The following is a 15,484-nucleotide window of genomic DNA, read 5'->3' on the forward strand; positions in this document are numbered from 1 at the left end:
TAGACAGGCTATATACTGAAAGATTCAAGTGCCAGTCTTTACATTTTTGCAAACAACTTCCCACACTTCAATAATTTTAGTGATTGTCAGGGAAAAAAAAAAAAAAAAAAAAGAAACAGCCAGACTCTGACCTACCAGGAAATTAGTTTTCAGTGTTTAGTTTTAACTGCTGCCACTACATCTTTCTGCTAGTTTCACAATTCAAGAAAAAAGTAAGCTAAAAAATGTAAGAACCAAAGGGGAAAAAAAAAGTTCCCAGTTAGTTACCTGTAGCACTGTCATTAGCATTTGCTGTGTAGGCCATGTTTGCTCAGTGATACATCCAGAACTAGGTTGTTAGGTGTCATGCAAATGTCATGCATCAAGTCCAGCCAGACATGCAACCTGAAACAAATAAGAAAAAAGCTGTTAAAAATGCACAGTTTTAAGCAGTTAAGTACATTGAGCAGGGGCATTTCTCAGTGTCCAACGTCTTATCTTTACTGCAAAGTTCATTCCAGTAATAACTCAGGGAAATTCCTCCTAATTAGAGTCCCATTTTCCCACAAAATCCCTCTGCTATAGTGGTGCATGAAGCTGTGCTCACTGTGCCAATGTCTAAGGATAACTGGCACTCAAGATCACTTCTTGATCATAGCAATTGGATTTACAACTGACTTTTTTTTCTTTATCTTTCCAGCAGTTTGTCTCCAGCTTTTCTTGTAGCAGGACAGCTTCCTCAAAGCTTATGCAAAGCTTTAGATCATCTGAACTTCTATATAAACATGGTTAGAGGATGTCAGGTAGAGCAGCACGGTTACCACATCCATATCCACACAGACCAAGCAGGATGGTTGCAATTCCTTCGCTCAGATGTCACTGAAGGGGGATGAGGGAAGAACCACCTCCCCATACTATGCAGACAAGGTACAGCCAAAAGCAGGCCCTGCATTCCTCAGTCCTGATAAACCACATGGCTGATGGCTGCCATGTCAAAGGGCTACGCAGTGGACCAGAGCTGCTGCAGACCCAACACAGCTGCTGGTCTGAGCAGTTTCACCAATGGCTCAGATATTTTGGTGCTTGTTTTTAATCTGCATGCTGCAGGGTCAGTATGTGTATATGAACTCCAGTTACAATGACTTAAACCAATAAATGGAACTTGCCTTAAGCTCAAGTTGTTGATATAGAAAAAAAAGATACTTTTGTCCTAGGCAGGGGATGGCAGAGAAAACTGGCAGCAGCTCTGCAGACCAATCTTGCTGAAGGGGCTCTGGCTACTCCTTTTGCCCATTGTAAGGGCAGTCTGACTGCAACCCTCATCCTTAGGAACTACAAAATTTAACTCAACCAGTACTGCCAAGAAGCCTCCTTCTGGCCCTGATTCAAGTCTTCTACAATCCAAACAGCATTTCATTTTGTTGACTCAGATAGGTGGAGCTTAGCTACATGAAGAACACCCCACTTCTCCAACCCCAGTCTGACTGGCACTGACAGCTCGTCAACAAACCAGTCACATTTTCCCAATTATACGTGATTTGGCTCTGACAGTAGGTGCACAGAAGTATTTATGCGCTAAGCAGATTAGCAAACAAAAAGAAAATCCAGCAATGAGTGCAAACACAATATGAATCCTAAATCGAAGATACACCAGCTGAGAAATTACCTGTCTCTTGTAATTGACAGAGCTCCATCACAAAGGCTAGCACAGCTTATTTTTCTTATCCAGAAACGAAAGCATAAATCTCTTCATTTTTGGCATGATCTTGACATTAATTTTCTAAGAATGCAGAAAAATCTCCATTGCAACCCCTCCTCCCCAATACATTCTTAAATTTATGGTCTCTTGTTGAGGAATGGTGGGACACAAAGCTGTCCAAAAAAACCAAATGAGTAAAAGGTTACAATCAACAAAATAATGCCAGCATCCAGCATGGATGGGCCCATCAAAAGTTTCCAGGTATAACAATAATATCAGATTTCTAAAACAATGAAGCATACTGAGAAACAACATAAATGCATCTAGCCAACGGAGTTTGCAGCCAGGACCAAAAGTTTAAAATCTGAGAGCTTTTAGCAAAGTATTAACTATTCCTTTGCAAGGAGAGACATTCTAAAGTATCACTCCTGTCTCTGCCTTTGCATTCAGGACATAAGTTGATGCTTTAAGTTCAAGGAAGGTAACCTTCACCTATTACAATGAATACTTACACTGAAAAATCATCACCTGCAGAAAAAGACCTGGGAGTGCTGGTGGATGACAGATTGACCATGAGCCAACAATGTGTCCTTGTGGCCAAGAAAGCCAATGGCATCCTGGGGTGCATTAGGAAGAGTGTTGCCAGCAGGTCAAGGCAGGTGATCCTGCCCCTCTACTCGGCCCTGGGGAGGCCTCATCTCAGGTACTGTGTCCAGTTCTGGGCTAACCACTACAAGAGAGACATGGAGCTACTGGAGAGAGTCCAGCATAGGGCTATGAGGATGATCAGAGGGCTACAGCATCTGCCCTACAAGGAACAGCTGTGAGAGCTGGGGCTCTTTAGCCTGGGGAAGAGAAGATTGGGGGGGGGTATTTTACCAATGTGTACAAGTACCTGAAGGGAGGGTGTCAAGGGGATGGGGACAAACTCTTTTCAGTTGCCCCATGTGACAGGACAAGAGGCAGTGGGCAGAAACTGAAGCACAGGAAGTTCCACCTGGACGTGACGGGGAATTTCTTCCCTCTGAGAGTGACGGAGCACTGGCACAGGTTGCCCAGAGAGGTTGTGCAGTCTCCTTCTCTGGAGATATTCAAGGCCCACCTGGATGCAACCCTGTCTAACATGCTCTAGGTGACCCTGCTGAGCGGGGAGGTTGGACTAGATGATCTCCAGAGGTCCCTTCCAACCTTACTGATTCTATGATCACCTGTTTACACTGCAAGCCACTACCCAATATCTCAGGGTGGACTGCACTTAGCAGGTTGTTAAACACTACCAGCAGTGTACCCAGAGGTAAACTGGGCTGAATTAATTCACACACTTCAATGTGCACAGCATACCTCCCTGGTTCTTACAGCCCAGCCTAGAACAGTAAACAGGTGTTTCCTCTGCTTCTGCTGTGTCCTTTTACCATATACTGCTGAAGCACAATGACTTTGGACCACTATAAAATCAACTAGTGAAACATGGTTAAAATACCCAAGCCTTTTAATGGAGCCCTTACTTTATCAGGCAGCTCCTGCAACTTTCTATTCCCCTTGAAGCAAAGAAAGCCAATGGGAGACTCTGCTGAGGAAACCTGTCATGGATTTGCATCAGACAGGCCCAGGTCTTCTGTACACCTTCAACTTCTTCTTCAGCACTCCTGTGGAGTAGGATTACCTGACTTGCTCCACGTGGCTGCACAACTACTACAGCTGATACAACCGAAACCGTGAGGTTGTGCAGCTAGGGACTGGTAAGGGGAGAGGAGAAGGGAAGGGTGTTGTGTGGTTGAATTGACTCTTTTAGTAGCAATGCAGTCCCAAGTAAGGGAAAGCCAGGCACAAAACTAAGCCGTAATTAAACATATGCTGTGGTGTGTCTGGGAGCTTTTGTGATAGGTTTAAAAGTAGAATTTGTTACGCTTCACCCTATAGGTTTACAGAAATACCTGCTATCCTTTTTGTAAACAGGCTTCAGCATATGCACAGTTTTGGTTTTGTACTGAAGTAAACTGGAACATCTGCACCTTAATAGCTAGAAGCTAAAAAGATTTGGTGCAGATTTTAACCACTGTAGAGAGCACAACAAGCAGCATCAGTTTAACTGCATCTCCATTGCAGTCACTTCTTTAATCCAGACCTCAGGCCTTGACTTCACAGGCAAAAAGCCTGAGCAGTCTTCTTCCATCAGCATCCAAAAAGCATCAGTGCTTTTGGCTCAGTCAGGTTGCTTTAAATTCCTCCTCATTACTTCTTAGAAAACACACAATTCAGTACAGAGTTTTTCAGAGGTACAACTTCAGAGTTGGCTGCCTGCTTCAAAAACACTGGTCAGCATCATAAGCATGCATGAGGAGAGCTTCTTAACAGCAAAAAGCAAATGCAGTTGAGGGAAGAATTGTCATAAAATTAGTGAGACATTGCTGCAAGCCAAAAGAGGGTAAGGTCTACATTTTGTTGTGATTTAAAGAGATATAACTGAAGTGGTACAAACTCTCTTCTGGGTACAGTTCTATTGTTTTCAAAGTTGTACAGGTTTAAGTATTTCTGTTAAGAAACAAACTCACATTTAGTTAAAACAAAGCATCTTCTAAGCTTAAATCAGGATTAAGAAAGCGAATGGGAAGAATTGTTTTTTTTTCATTTTTTACATGAAGTGCAACTCCAGTCAACAACTTCCTATTAAACAGCTGTCCAAGCACGGAAAAAAAAAATCTAATCTGGAAGAATTTCTGAAACTACACTGACATGGTATTAACCATCTCTGGAACAGCAGTGAATGTAATTTCACCAATTATACAGCCTAACCGAACTTCTACTCTACACTCTCATGTGGGCAAGTACCAGATGACACTGGAGATCAACTAAAATACACCAAGGAAGAAAACCTGGCCTGTTCAGCAATGTACATTCTCTAGTACAGACATCTTACAAAAGAAAATTAGTAGAGGAGCTAATATATTCCATTCCCAACTCCACTTTCTGCCCTTATATTTTTACATGCTTACTCCATGCCTGCCTGATTTACAGACCCAAGGGCAAATGCAAAACAAGCAGAGACTAGCTATATACAAGTGTTATTGCTCAACGAAGCAGTTGTTTAAAGTGTTTTGAATTAGATATTCAAACTCTGCTATGCCCTGAGGTTCAACAGCAGGAACCTGAAACACAAATAAAGGATCCTCAGTTTCTGCAAACTATCACAACACACCAGCTTTCACAGTTTTTCTCACGATGGGAATTCCTTAGGCAGAACATAAAGCATAGCCCTGTCCTAATAACAAGAGACAAGAGCCTTGCTTCTGCCTTGTGCTGCATCTGTTCAGGTCACCTTCACCTATGCTGGTATTTCTGAATTAGAAATGTTCAAGTATATACCTGTCCTGGCATCCACACAGCAGAGTTGTTAGACTCAAGAGAGAGACCCAAGCCCTCACAGGATCCTCAGTTTTCAGACCTTCTATTTTGTCTGATCTTTGCAAGAGATGCTTACGACTGGAAAATGTGAAGTTTTGATCTAAAAGCACTTGCATAAAGGCAGAGCAGCAATACAGCAATTAAAAACAAATACAATAATTAGAATACAGTAATTAGAAGAGAAATAAAACTCAGCTCTTAACCTGAAAAAGCAACCATGAATGCTGCCCTGTCTAGAGGCAGCAGTCACTTCTGGGAACTGGCGATGCATAAATTCTTAGTTTGTGGAGCGTGAAGACGACAGGCCTTGGCTTCCCAGGCAGCAGTGCTTTCAGCTAAGCAGATATGCATATTGCTTTTCCTTTTTGCCATGGCATGCATGGACTGTTAAGACTAAATTGTCACATAAACCACTGAACACAAGCTCCAGATTTGCAGATGTCTTGAACCATCAAGGGATGAGCATGGTGATGCTGTTGCTTAAGACCTGGACTAAGAGTAGGGTAGTTGTGAATAACAGCTTGTTGGATTCAAAATATTGGCTTGGTTTGTTCTGGTAGCTTCACTCATAGATTCCCAGGGATAGGTCAGGAGAGAAAGCAGCAAACATGGCCAGCAAGTGCGAAGTGGTGGTTAACGGCACGTGCGGTACAGCCTAGTCAACTCATGAGATGCAACACTTGAGAAAGGACTGATACTGCTCATTTTTTTAATAGATTGGTATAAAAAAAACTTCTACCTGATGTGTCTTGCTCAAATGTCATCCTAGCAGTAGAACTTGCCCAATTTAATCCTGCAAAATAGAGATCACACTTGCCAACAAGAGCCAAGATAAATGCAAGATCTGACTAGACACATGGATGGCACTCTCCCTAGCTACAGGAAGAAATTGACACTGGAAATCCTTCCGTCTGCTCAGCCAGAGATGCCGGCACTTTCCAAACCTGTGTGATTCTAGAGGTGATAAGAATGTCTGCAACCTAATCTAATTTATCAACCAAATACACCAGGTGCAACTGAAAAGAAGCATGGTTTGAAGCCAACAGACTGACAACAATTTTTAAGTTTCACCTAGTTATTTAATCATGTAACGATTAACTCATTCACATACATTCTAGACCTAATATGTTTTTAATGTTGTCATCCATATTGCAAGCAAAGCTACACAAGTCTCACTAACCGAGCAAAATAAATCACAAACAGAGGCTTTTTCCCTTAAGCCCTTCTGGCCTGGCCCACCCTAAACTGCAGCAGTCAAAGCACTGGGGTCAGTGTTTCCTGCAGCCCCTCCTCTGCAGTGGTCTGTTGTGATATAGTCTCCTCCATCAGCACACATGACGCTTAGGACAGAGATGAGGCTTATTATATATACTATAATAGGCAGTTGATTTCAGACTGTACTTAAGTAGGCAATCAAAAATAAGCCAACTCTTACTATGGTATCTTCTCTTCTAATACTCCCAAAGAAGCACATTTCTGCAGGATTGGCAGTAGCATGGGAGCAAAAGCAGCCACATAAATCCTTTCAGCAGCCAAGGTAATTAACAAGATAAGGCTATGGTCATCAGGAATTTACCTGCCTGCCTTCTGCACTCTCTCCACTCTCCTTTCAGCAGAGCTTCAGGCAAGAGCTGAGCTAAGCTCTGCTGGATAGAGAGCAATGGCTCAGAAACTCTGGGGCCTGAGTCAGCAAGTTGAAGGAGCAGGACACCCAGAGAGCACCTCATAAAGGCATGTTCTTCCCTTCCACCACAAAAATGAAAAATCAGACCCACCTCTGAGCTTTGATGCCTTTGGTCCACAGATCACCAGCTATTGCAGTGTCAAGCTCCAGTTCCCAAGTTACATTGGAATTAATCATTAGTTACTTTCACTGGGATGTCTGAAAGCTTCTCCCCCTGCACCTCTCCACCCTCACAATCTAAACACACATGCACTAAACTATCCACCTGCCTTTCTGCTTCTGCAGGCAGAAAATACATTTTCAACTCTCAGTAACCCAAAGGTCTGAGGGGTGTTCAGGCTTCTGCATACTTAAAAATTATCTCCTCCTGATCTCCTGAATTGAGCTTCCAGAAAGCTTCTATTTCACCCTTCCAGGCCACTTACCTACCATACAGGAGCTGGGCTTTACTAGACTGCTTTTAGAAGCACGAGTACTGAAAATGTCTGAGAAAATACAGACATATGACAGTCTTTCAAACAAGACTGTGTTGCAGGACTTAGTGAACATCAGTGCTGATACCTCTTATCCACACCCTTAATGATTTTATAAACCTCAACGCTTGCTCCCAGGTGAAAAGCTCCACTCTTTTCAGCTTCTCCTTATCAGGCACCTCCATGGCCTAGATCATTTTGCCTACCCCCTTTTTGAGCCCTTACATGTACAATGACCATCTGAAAGACCGTTAGCATAAACAGCCTTTTACTAAAATCTGTCACTAACAAGAATAACCTTATGAAACAGAGCAAAGCGCACGCAATACTTTTATTTCTAGCATGCCCTAATTGGCTATAGCAACCAGCTAATACATGGGAAGAAAAAACTCAATTTTAGTAATTTTTTCAAGCAAGTAACAGTTAAAGCAGCAAAAAGCAAAATAAAATAAAACAAAACCCTTACTAGCAAACTTTCCTTAGTATAAGCCAGGGGTTGGACACAGCCCCTCAACGTATCCAAATGTCCATCAGGTAGGCCTAGTGGGCTTTAGGTAACCATATCTGTTCTCCAAGGTCCAGCTGACCCAGTATCAGCCAGGAGAAGCAGTTCCCACTGTTTCTTTCACTATCAGGATCAGCACTGAATAGTAACCAGAAGTCTTTGCAGGGATTCTCTGTGTTATATGTGGCATGCTTTTGGCACTCCTACTAAAGTTGGACTACAGTCTTCTCAGTTTGCCCAGTCTGCTGATTCTTATGTGTAAGAGCTGATCTTCAGTCACCCACTTTGAGTGTGAACATGGCAAGGTATGTTCAGATGACACCTAGCACTGAGCCCTGCATGCCCCCCACCCCATATAGCCTGCAAAAATTCCCAGGCTAGCCAGCTGTTCTGGAAATCACTCCAGATGTTATTACTGTCATCACACTATGTTACAGAAGCAAAGAAAAGCCTTTCAGAAGACTGAACAGCATTGTAACTCAGAAACTGGTTTCTTTTTATCATAGAGTTAAAAAAAAATCAATTAGCAAAAGAAACATAATCCAGGGTACAGAAAGTATATAGATATAACACACACATACACACACACCTGAAATTCCTGATGTGTGATGTTGTAGACACTCCCTTTAGTTTATGCCAATGAATAATGAGTCACATGAAATTACATGAATTCAGCCCAGTACAATATTGCCATGGGTTGTAATGCTTGCTGTGACAGGGAGCCCAAAGGATGCAACTGGGCTATCCACATTTTTCTTGTGCAAAAGTGGGAGGGAAGAGGTTTTTATGGTTTGAAGTCATTCAGTCTGATAGCTCTTCAGGAGAGAGACAAAACGTTTGTTGAGCAGCATTTTCATCCACCAAGACACAGACCTAAATCCAGCACCAATAACAAACAAAAAGGTTTCTAGAAGAGATGTTAAATTATAACAATGCACGCATGTTATGCATACAGGCCAGCTGCACGGCACCTCTGGCCTCTAAGTGCTGACAACTCTGGTACTGCTGGGCCAGCAAAAACTCTTCCACCTCCTCCTGTACTGCATGTACATAAATTCCCAATCACATCTTTTTCCCCTCAATGGGGTAGGACAAAACACAGTATCCCCCTTGCTCACTTGGCTTAAATATAAAATGTTGTCTAACAGTTGTAAATATATATGTGCAGATCCCAATACTTGGACATGAGTTTGCTTGTTTAAAGTGTAGATAAACTTAAAGGTTGAGATCAATAAACCGGTCAAGGATGTTTATAAAGCAGCTTACGAAATGCACCATGATGTCATTTAAGCTTTGTGTCTAAGACAAGCTGCCCAAAGTCTGGTAAAGAGACAAATTTAACTCTTTAACTATATGAAGTGTCCATGTGTTCAGATTTCAGTGACAATTCATACACCGTGGTACAAATATGAACCAAATTTAGAGGCAGACAGCCATAACTCAGTCTGTCTTTTCCTGATTTTACGTGCAAGAGTCCTGACATGCTACACATAGTCAGAGCAGCTATAAATCTACCCAGACAAAAGGGTGACAGGCACTGCAACTGTGGTACTCAGTGACAGTTGCTAACTTCATAGACCTGCATGTCTGACAGTATTTGCCCATGTATTTACTCTAGAGTGGTCTCCAGCTGACAGTGTCTCTTTACATGAGACAAATCCAGCAGCAGATCAACTTTGTCCCCAGTCTAGTCCTATATACTGCTCCCTGCCCCAAAACAAGACTTCAGTTCCTGGTAGTTTTTTCCACAACCCTGTTCTTTTTCAGCTAAAGGTGTCATGGACTTCAGTATCAACCTCTCCTTACCATGTAGGAAACAGAGTAAATGACAGTTTATTTTTTCCCCACAGAGAACTTGGAAAAACTGCTGGAGCAAGGAAACAGCAACTTCAAATGCTTGTCTCTCATTTTTGCTCTCAAAAAAGAGACTGCCAAGTCCCATTGCCCATGATACTCCGCAGCCTACACCATTACTAAATGCTGGACTACGTCTACAAACTCAAAAATAACTTGGGCCCGTTCATCTGCAAGTCATTGTGGTCATTCTGAAGTGCAGAGGGACCGTACCCCCTCGCAACATTTTTACTGCACTGAGACCTCAGGCTTACATACAGACCACTGCTTACTTTCTTGGTCAGGGAAGACACCAGAAACATCCTTCAAACTGCTTTCCCCTCCCACCAGAGCACACAGCATCCCTCAAGAACAGCCAGTATACAGGTACTTTTATTTTTGTCTACTTCTTTGGACACAAACCATCTGTCTGAGACCTCCTCCTTTCCCCTCGTGGCAGGAGAGTGTCCCAAGCAGTTCCTTGATGCAGATACTCGGTTAAAAGTTTTCATCGTCCCAAGAGTCTTCAGTTCCTCCTCTGCATGGCCTGTGGAGTACAGATGTCCACATACCAGAGGGAAGGACACAGGACTTCACAGTAGGAAACACCTGTCAGCCAACCCACAGGATTCAAAAAATCACCCCTCTTTAGCAAGCATGCAGAGTGGTATTAACCCCCTTTATGTTCTGATGTGGAGCTGACTGCATGGAAGACCTGCAGCTGAGCACAACGGAGGCAGTAAGCTAGGTATTTTCAAACACTCCCACTTTACAGTTCACTGAGAAGGATTTGTGACCTCTTAACTGCCTTCACCTTGCACACAGCCAAAAACCTCACGCTGTGTACGTCCACCTGCAGAGTACTCACTCCTCCTGAGGGAGACGATCTCGGGTGGGTTGGGAGAAGGCATTAGTCCTTTAGAGAAGGTGTTCTCTGCCGCCAGCCGAACCAACGTTTAAGCAACTTTGTCATTTAATGCAAGTAATGTAGGCCAGCATCCAGTTCACACGTCGTCTCCCCCTCTTTCCTATCAGAGGGTTAGCTAGCACTTATATAAATTATTCAAAGCACTTTCTTATGTTCATGCACAGCTTCTTTTTCAAACAGCTATACTGTGGCAAATTCCTAGAAGTGCACACACACTTGAAAGTGCGCTGATCAGTTTTTTTTTCCTCCTCTTAGGGAGCCAAGCATTAAAACTCAGTGAATTATCTCCCTTGCTAAAGTATTCTCATGTAATTCCTGTGTTTGGCTTCTGGCATGATGCACATATAGCCTCTTTAAATGTGTCACAGGAAGCCAGGTAGGAGAAGAGCTCACAAGCATGTACCACTGCAAGTGCAGGACCAAGGCCTGCAGCACTGAAATACACTTTTGCACAAGTAAATCACATCCCAATAAACGTGGTTTCATGCACGTTGCTCTTTATTTCATCTTGCTGATGCGAGCAAACACACATTACATACAAGGGGCCATCTACATCTTGCTATACATTCCAGAATCAAAGCTGTAATCCCCCCAAATAAACTACAGATATAAAAGTCACATTCCCATAAGCCTGTGATAATGATCAAATATATGCAGTCTGCTAAAAGCTTACCTTTCTGCACAGATCTATGCCTTTAAAAACTTTTCAGCTGTTTTATTACTGGCTAACAGCACATTAACAAAGAAATAACAAAATAAAACCCATCTTCACTAATTACCATATGAGTACACAGACATAAATATATGGCTGCCTGTTTTTCACCACTGACCAAAGTCTATGGAGGGAAAAAAAATAAATACATGAATTTATTCTTCTGAAGAGCAACACAGCAGGGGTTGTCAATGAAACAATGCATCTTCAATGTGATTCTTGTGTTTCTCTACAAAATGCCACTCTGGACAGGAAACTCTGTAGCCTGCATAAAACTAAAAACAAATCATCTCCTCTTAATAACACAGGAGATTGGCTTTTACATTTAGATACATTGTCTGCAGAGCCAAATGAACTCATGCAGCACCACTAGTGGCCTCCCAAAACTCTTCTAAGGCCCTGGTAGAAGAACACTTCCGTTGTAGAGATTATTCCTATCCACAACCCAGTTCCCTAAGAAAGTAACCTGTATTATCAAGCTCTGATTATTATTATCTTATTATATCTATTATTAGCTTATTATCTGAGCGCAAAGCACTCAGATTTGTTTTTAACACCCTAAGAGCAGATGTATTTGTCTTCCTATTGGAGTCACTGGGGGAAAAAAAAAAAAAGGGGGAAAGAAAATACACAGCTTCTTTGCACCTGCCCTCGCTTCCCACCCCCCCCTCCATACATGATCAAGAATGGAGCAGCAGAATTTGAACAAGGTCAGTCTCTGGGAGGAAAAAATATAGATATATATCAATTTCTCAGACCAGAGCAGAACTGATGTGCTCTTCTGCAGCCAGTTTACCTTACCGATCAAGCAGATTATTTTAAGCAATACAGATATTGACCAAGACACAAAATCAATGAAAGACTGGTTTTAGAGAAAAGTGTTGCAGTATAAGTTCTCCTGCTTAGCATGTTCTTATGCGGGTTGAAGATCTGCCTCCCTGCTGTAACTGTTTGGAGGAGCACTTTAGTTCCAGGCTTATTTCTGCTGCCAGGGATGCATGCACCCAAACCAGCCCTGAACAGCCCTTAACTGCCATGTGCTCCGGTTCTTCAGCGTAACAGGCCCAACACCAAAAAAAAGCAGGCAATTAGAGGGTGATTTATTACATTTCTATAAGCTTCTACTATGAGGGAAGAGAATAAATGTTACAAGGCAACATGACATGTCAGGATTAAAGACCTTTACAAATACTCACTTTCCATCCTCCTATGATTAATTCCTCAATTTTCTAAAGCTATATAATTACTGTAAGAGGAAATATTAACTTCTATCTTTTGCTCCTCTCCACTGTGCTGGGGTGGTTCTCATTTTTTTCTTACCACGCAACAGCAATAGAAAGCACAGAAGTTACAACTGAACTTCTGTTGACACATTCATTGCTAATTATTAATCCATGTTTTGCCCTTTGTTTCTGACACTGTACCTCCAGTAGCAAAGGGCAGCCAAGGAAATGAACTAGAAGAGCACAGCATGCTGATGTTAGCCTGCAGTGAAGTTTCAAAAGCAGAAAAGGCATTAAGTTTCTTGAAGTAAACATTTCATTTGCACTTCTCATTTTAAAATAACATTATGTATCAGTACTTACACATCGGGTATGTGCCATGTTGTGCCACTAAGTGATACCATAAATAACAAACCAATTAAACTACACCATATACAGGAATATTCTAAAATTTCACTATTCAAAAAGCTTTTATTTTCAAGGCGGAGGTCTGTCATCAAGCTGGAAGCTCCCTTCAATCATTTCTTCTAGCAACACATTTCACTGAGAAAAAGACACTCTGGTTTCCAAAGAGTACAAAAGTACAGATACAAAAGCTGTCACACTTCACCAGTACAGAATTACTGTAGAACTTTAACATGCCAGCATGTAAACAGGATAACAATTTTTTCAATGCATTAAAAGGATTTCTGCTTCATTCAACCAGTCAGAAAAATGGAAAAAGAGGAGAGGAGAAAAAAAATATAAATGATCAAAATGCTAGGACAAAGTTCAGGAAAGAAAAAACTTAAGTACTGAAATGTTCAGCTTAGCATGTAAATTACTGTTTCAGTGCTCTAAGAATTTAAACAATTTATATATGTAACTGAAAATAACAATCCAAGCGTTTATTTTTGCTGTATATTAAGTATTTTATAGCACAAGTAGAATAGCAAAAAAGAACATACTTTACAAAAGAGATGGAAATTACTGATGAAGTTAACATTGGAAGACATGGACAGATTTTGGTATGCTTCTTACCTGCTGCCATCACACTGAATATTGACTGCAGTGAAAATAGGACATTACTAATGAGAAAAGGCTAGCTGGGTTGCATCAAAATAAAAAGTTATTAGAGGCTGAAAGACACCACGAGTTCCCTTCTAAGTATAGCTAAAATTCATCATATGACAGCTCAGGACACATGGACAAGAGCTATTTTCATGAGTGACTGTGAAGACACACACACTGTGGAGGGCAATTTTAAGAAACGTAAATGGTGCTTAAATAACGAAGTCCTATGGAAGCCTCTTCAGTGTATGCTGCCTCGGGTCCCACGAGAGCCATCAGGGAAGTCGATGGCAAATGTGGATGGACCAAGCTGCTTGTTGAGCCTTAGGGGGCACCACACACCTCACAAGCCAAGTCACACACCACAGGCATGAGACTTCCCTGTGAACTGTGCTCAGGTCTGATAGGAAAAAGGAATTAAATGGTTGCAAATGTTATCCTTAATTTAAGTCTTGTACTTTCAGCATGACATTTGACAGCTTTCTGTGTCCCTCTAAATTTGTTCAACTAAAAACAGCTCTCAATCAATTTTGAGAGAATTGTCATGTATTTTGGTGCATAAACCACGTGGGAACAGTTACTGTACAGCAATAACTAGCTTAGCTATGATTACTGGTGCGATCTGGAGGGAGGCTTTAAATAAAAATCACAGTGGGGGGGTTGCTATGCAGCAGAATGATCCTGACTAGGTCACCAAGCAGCTGCCCCACTCTGACATCTCAGGTACCACCACATGTTCTCAAACAAGTGCCAGACAAGCAGTAAGTAAAGGTGAACTTAGCAGGGGGCATCCTGACTACACAGAGCAGACTTGGGGAACCTCAAAGGTGTTTGGCACTTCATTTGCCTTAGGAGGTACACGGAGGAGTTCCTGAGTTTCAGAAAACTGCTCATAATTACACAGGGGAACCTCAGATAGCAAGCAACTGCAACATCCCTCTCAGTGATATAGTCTGCTCCCAGGTGTAGAGAAAAAAACAGTAGTATAAAAGCAGCCAAAAATGGTATTTCTAAGTATCAGCATTAACAGCAACATTTCTTGTCCTGTAACTAGTAAAGCCTTTCGTCCCTAAGTAGGAGGAGGTCTTTGACACAAGAGTCAAAAAGATTTATGAATATTTACAGGGTAAAAGCCAGCAGCAAGAGCAGATTGACCTTGCATGCAGCAAGCTGCCTTCTGCTGTTGTCCCACCAGGAGCTCGAGCTCAAGCTCAGGCTCGGTGTTGCTTGGTACAGTGGTCCTCCCCTCTAGCAGCTCCAGGCAGTACCTGCAACTGCACCATACCTCCCTGTATGTGGTGACCAACACTTGCTCTGTGTGCTGACTTCTGGCAGCGCATACTGGATTTGGGGCAGTTTTTAGCTCACATCCTAATACACACAGCTGCGCAAGTGAACTCTGCTCTTATCACCCCTCCCAAAGTGTTTTGCATGTGGCTGCTATGCCTGGGGAGACTACAGACACAGAAACTTTGCCAAAGGTGCCAATTAGCAAATACGTGGGAAGGCAAAACCTGAAGAGAAATAACATTTGGCAGCAGCTGCTTGCTGGGAAAGTAAAAGCATTAAAAAGTGTGAAGAAGTCTTAAGAAATTCCACTTTGCTTTATTCACTTGAAGCAATCAACAGCAGCACAAGGAATGCTGTTGCTGAGGAAACATTTAGTTCTCAGCACGCAAGTTGCTTACAGAAGGTGGGAAAACACACACACAAGAAATTTCGTATATTCTCAAGAACGGTTAATGTACTGACCACCCCCAGCCAGCGGCTGCAGGATTCATGTTTACTTTCATGCCTGCAGTAACAGAATACCAGTCAAAAGCAACTGTGAAAATAACTTACTAAAAAAACCACATTTTCCCTTGGAATCAAAACTACTCAAGAGATATGAATATTACCTGTCAATATAAATTTGATCTTACTAAAAAATGCTGATACAAGATGGCAAGGTAGTGTTGATTCAGGACGGAAAGCCACAGCTAGTGCCTAAAGAATT

General features: G+C 42.1%; 1 protein-coding gene across 8 annotated transcripts in view; it reads right to left on the reverse strand.

Annotated features, from left to right (window-relative positions):
• KANK1 (KN motif and ankyrin repeat domains 1) overlaps positions 1 to 15,484 on the reverse strand; it is a 127,519-nt gene that overhangs the window by 50,839 nt on the left and 61,196 nt on the right. For all 8 annotated transcript variants that reach the window (XM_062599412.1, XM_062599415.1, XM_062599416.1 and 5 more), the window contains one exon: positions 268 to 384. In XM_062599412.1, coding sequence (XP_062455396.1) covers positions 268 to 304 — 37 coding nt within the window. In that variant the 5' untranslated portion in view covers positions 305 to 384. The remainder of the gene's footprint in view (positions 1 to 267; positions 385 to 15,484) is intronic.

The sequence above is a fragment of the Rhea pennata genome, chromosome Z, assembly GCF_028389875.1.
Source record: "Rhea pennata isolate bPtePen1 chromosome Z, bPtePen1.pri, whole genome shotgun sequence".
NCBI classification, from domain to species: Eukaryota; Metazoa; Chordata; class Aves; order Rheiformes; family Rheidae; genus Rhea; species Rhea pennata.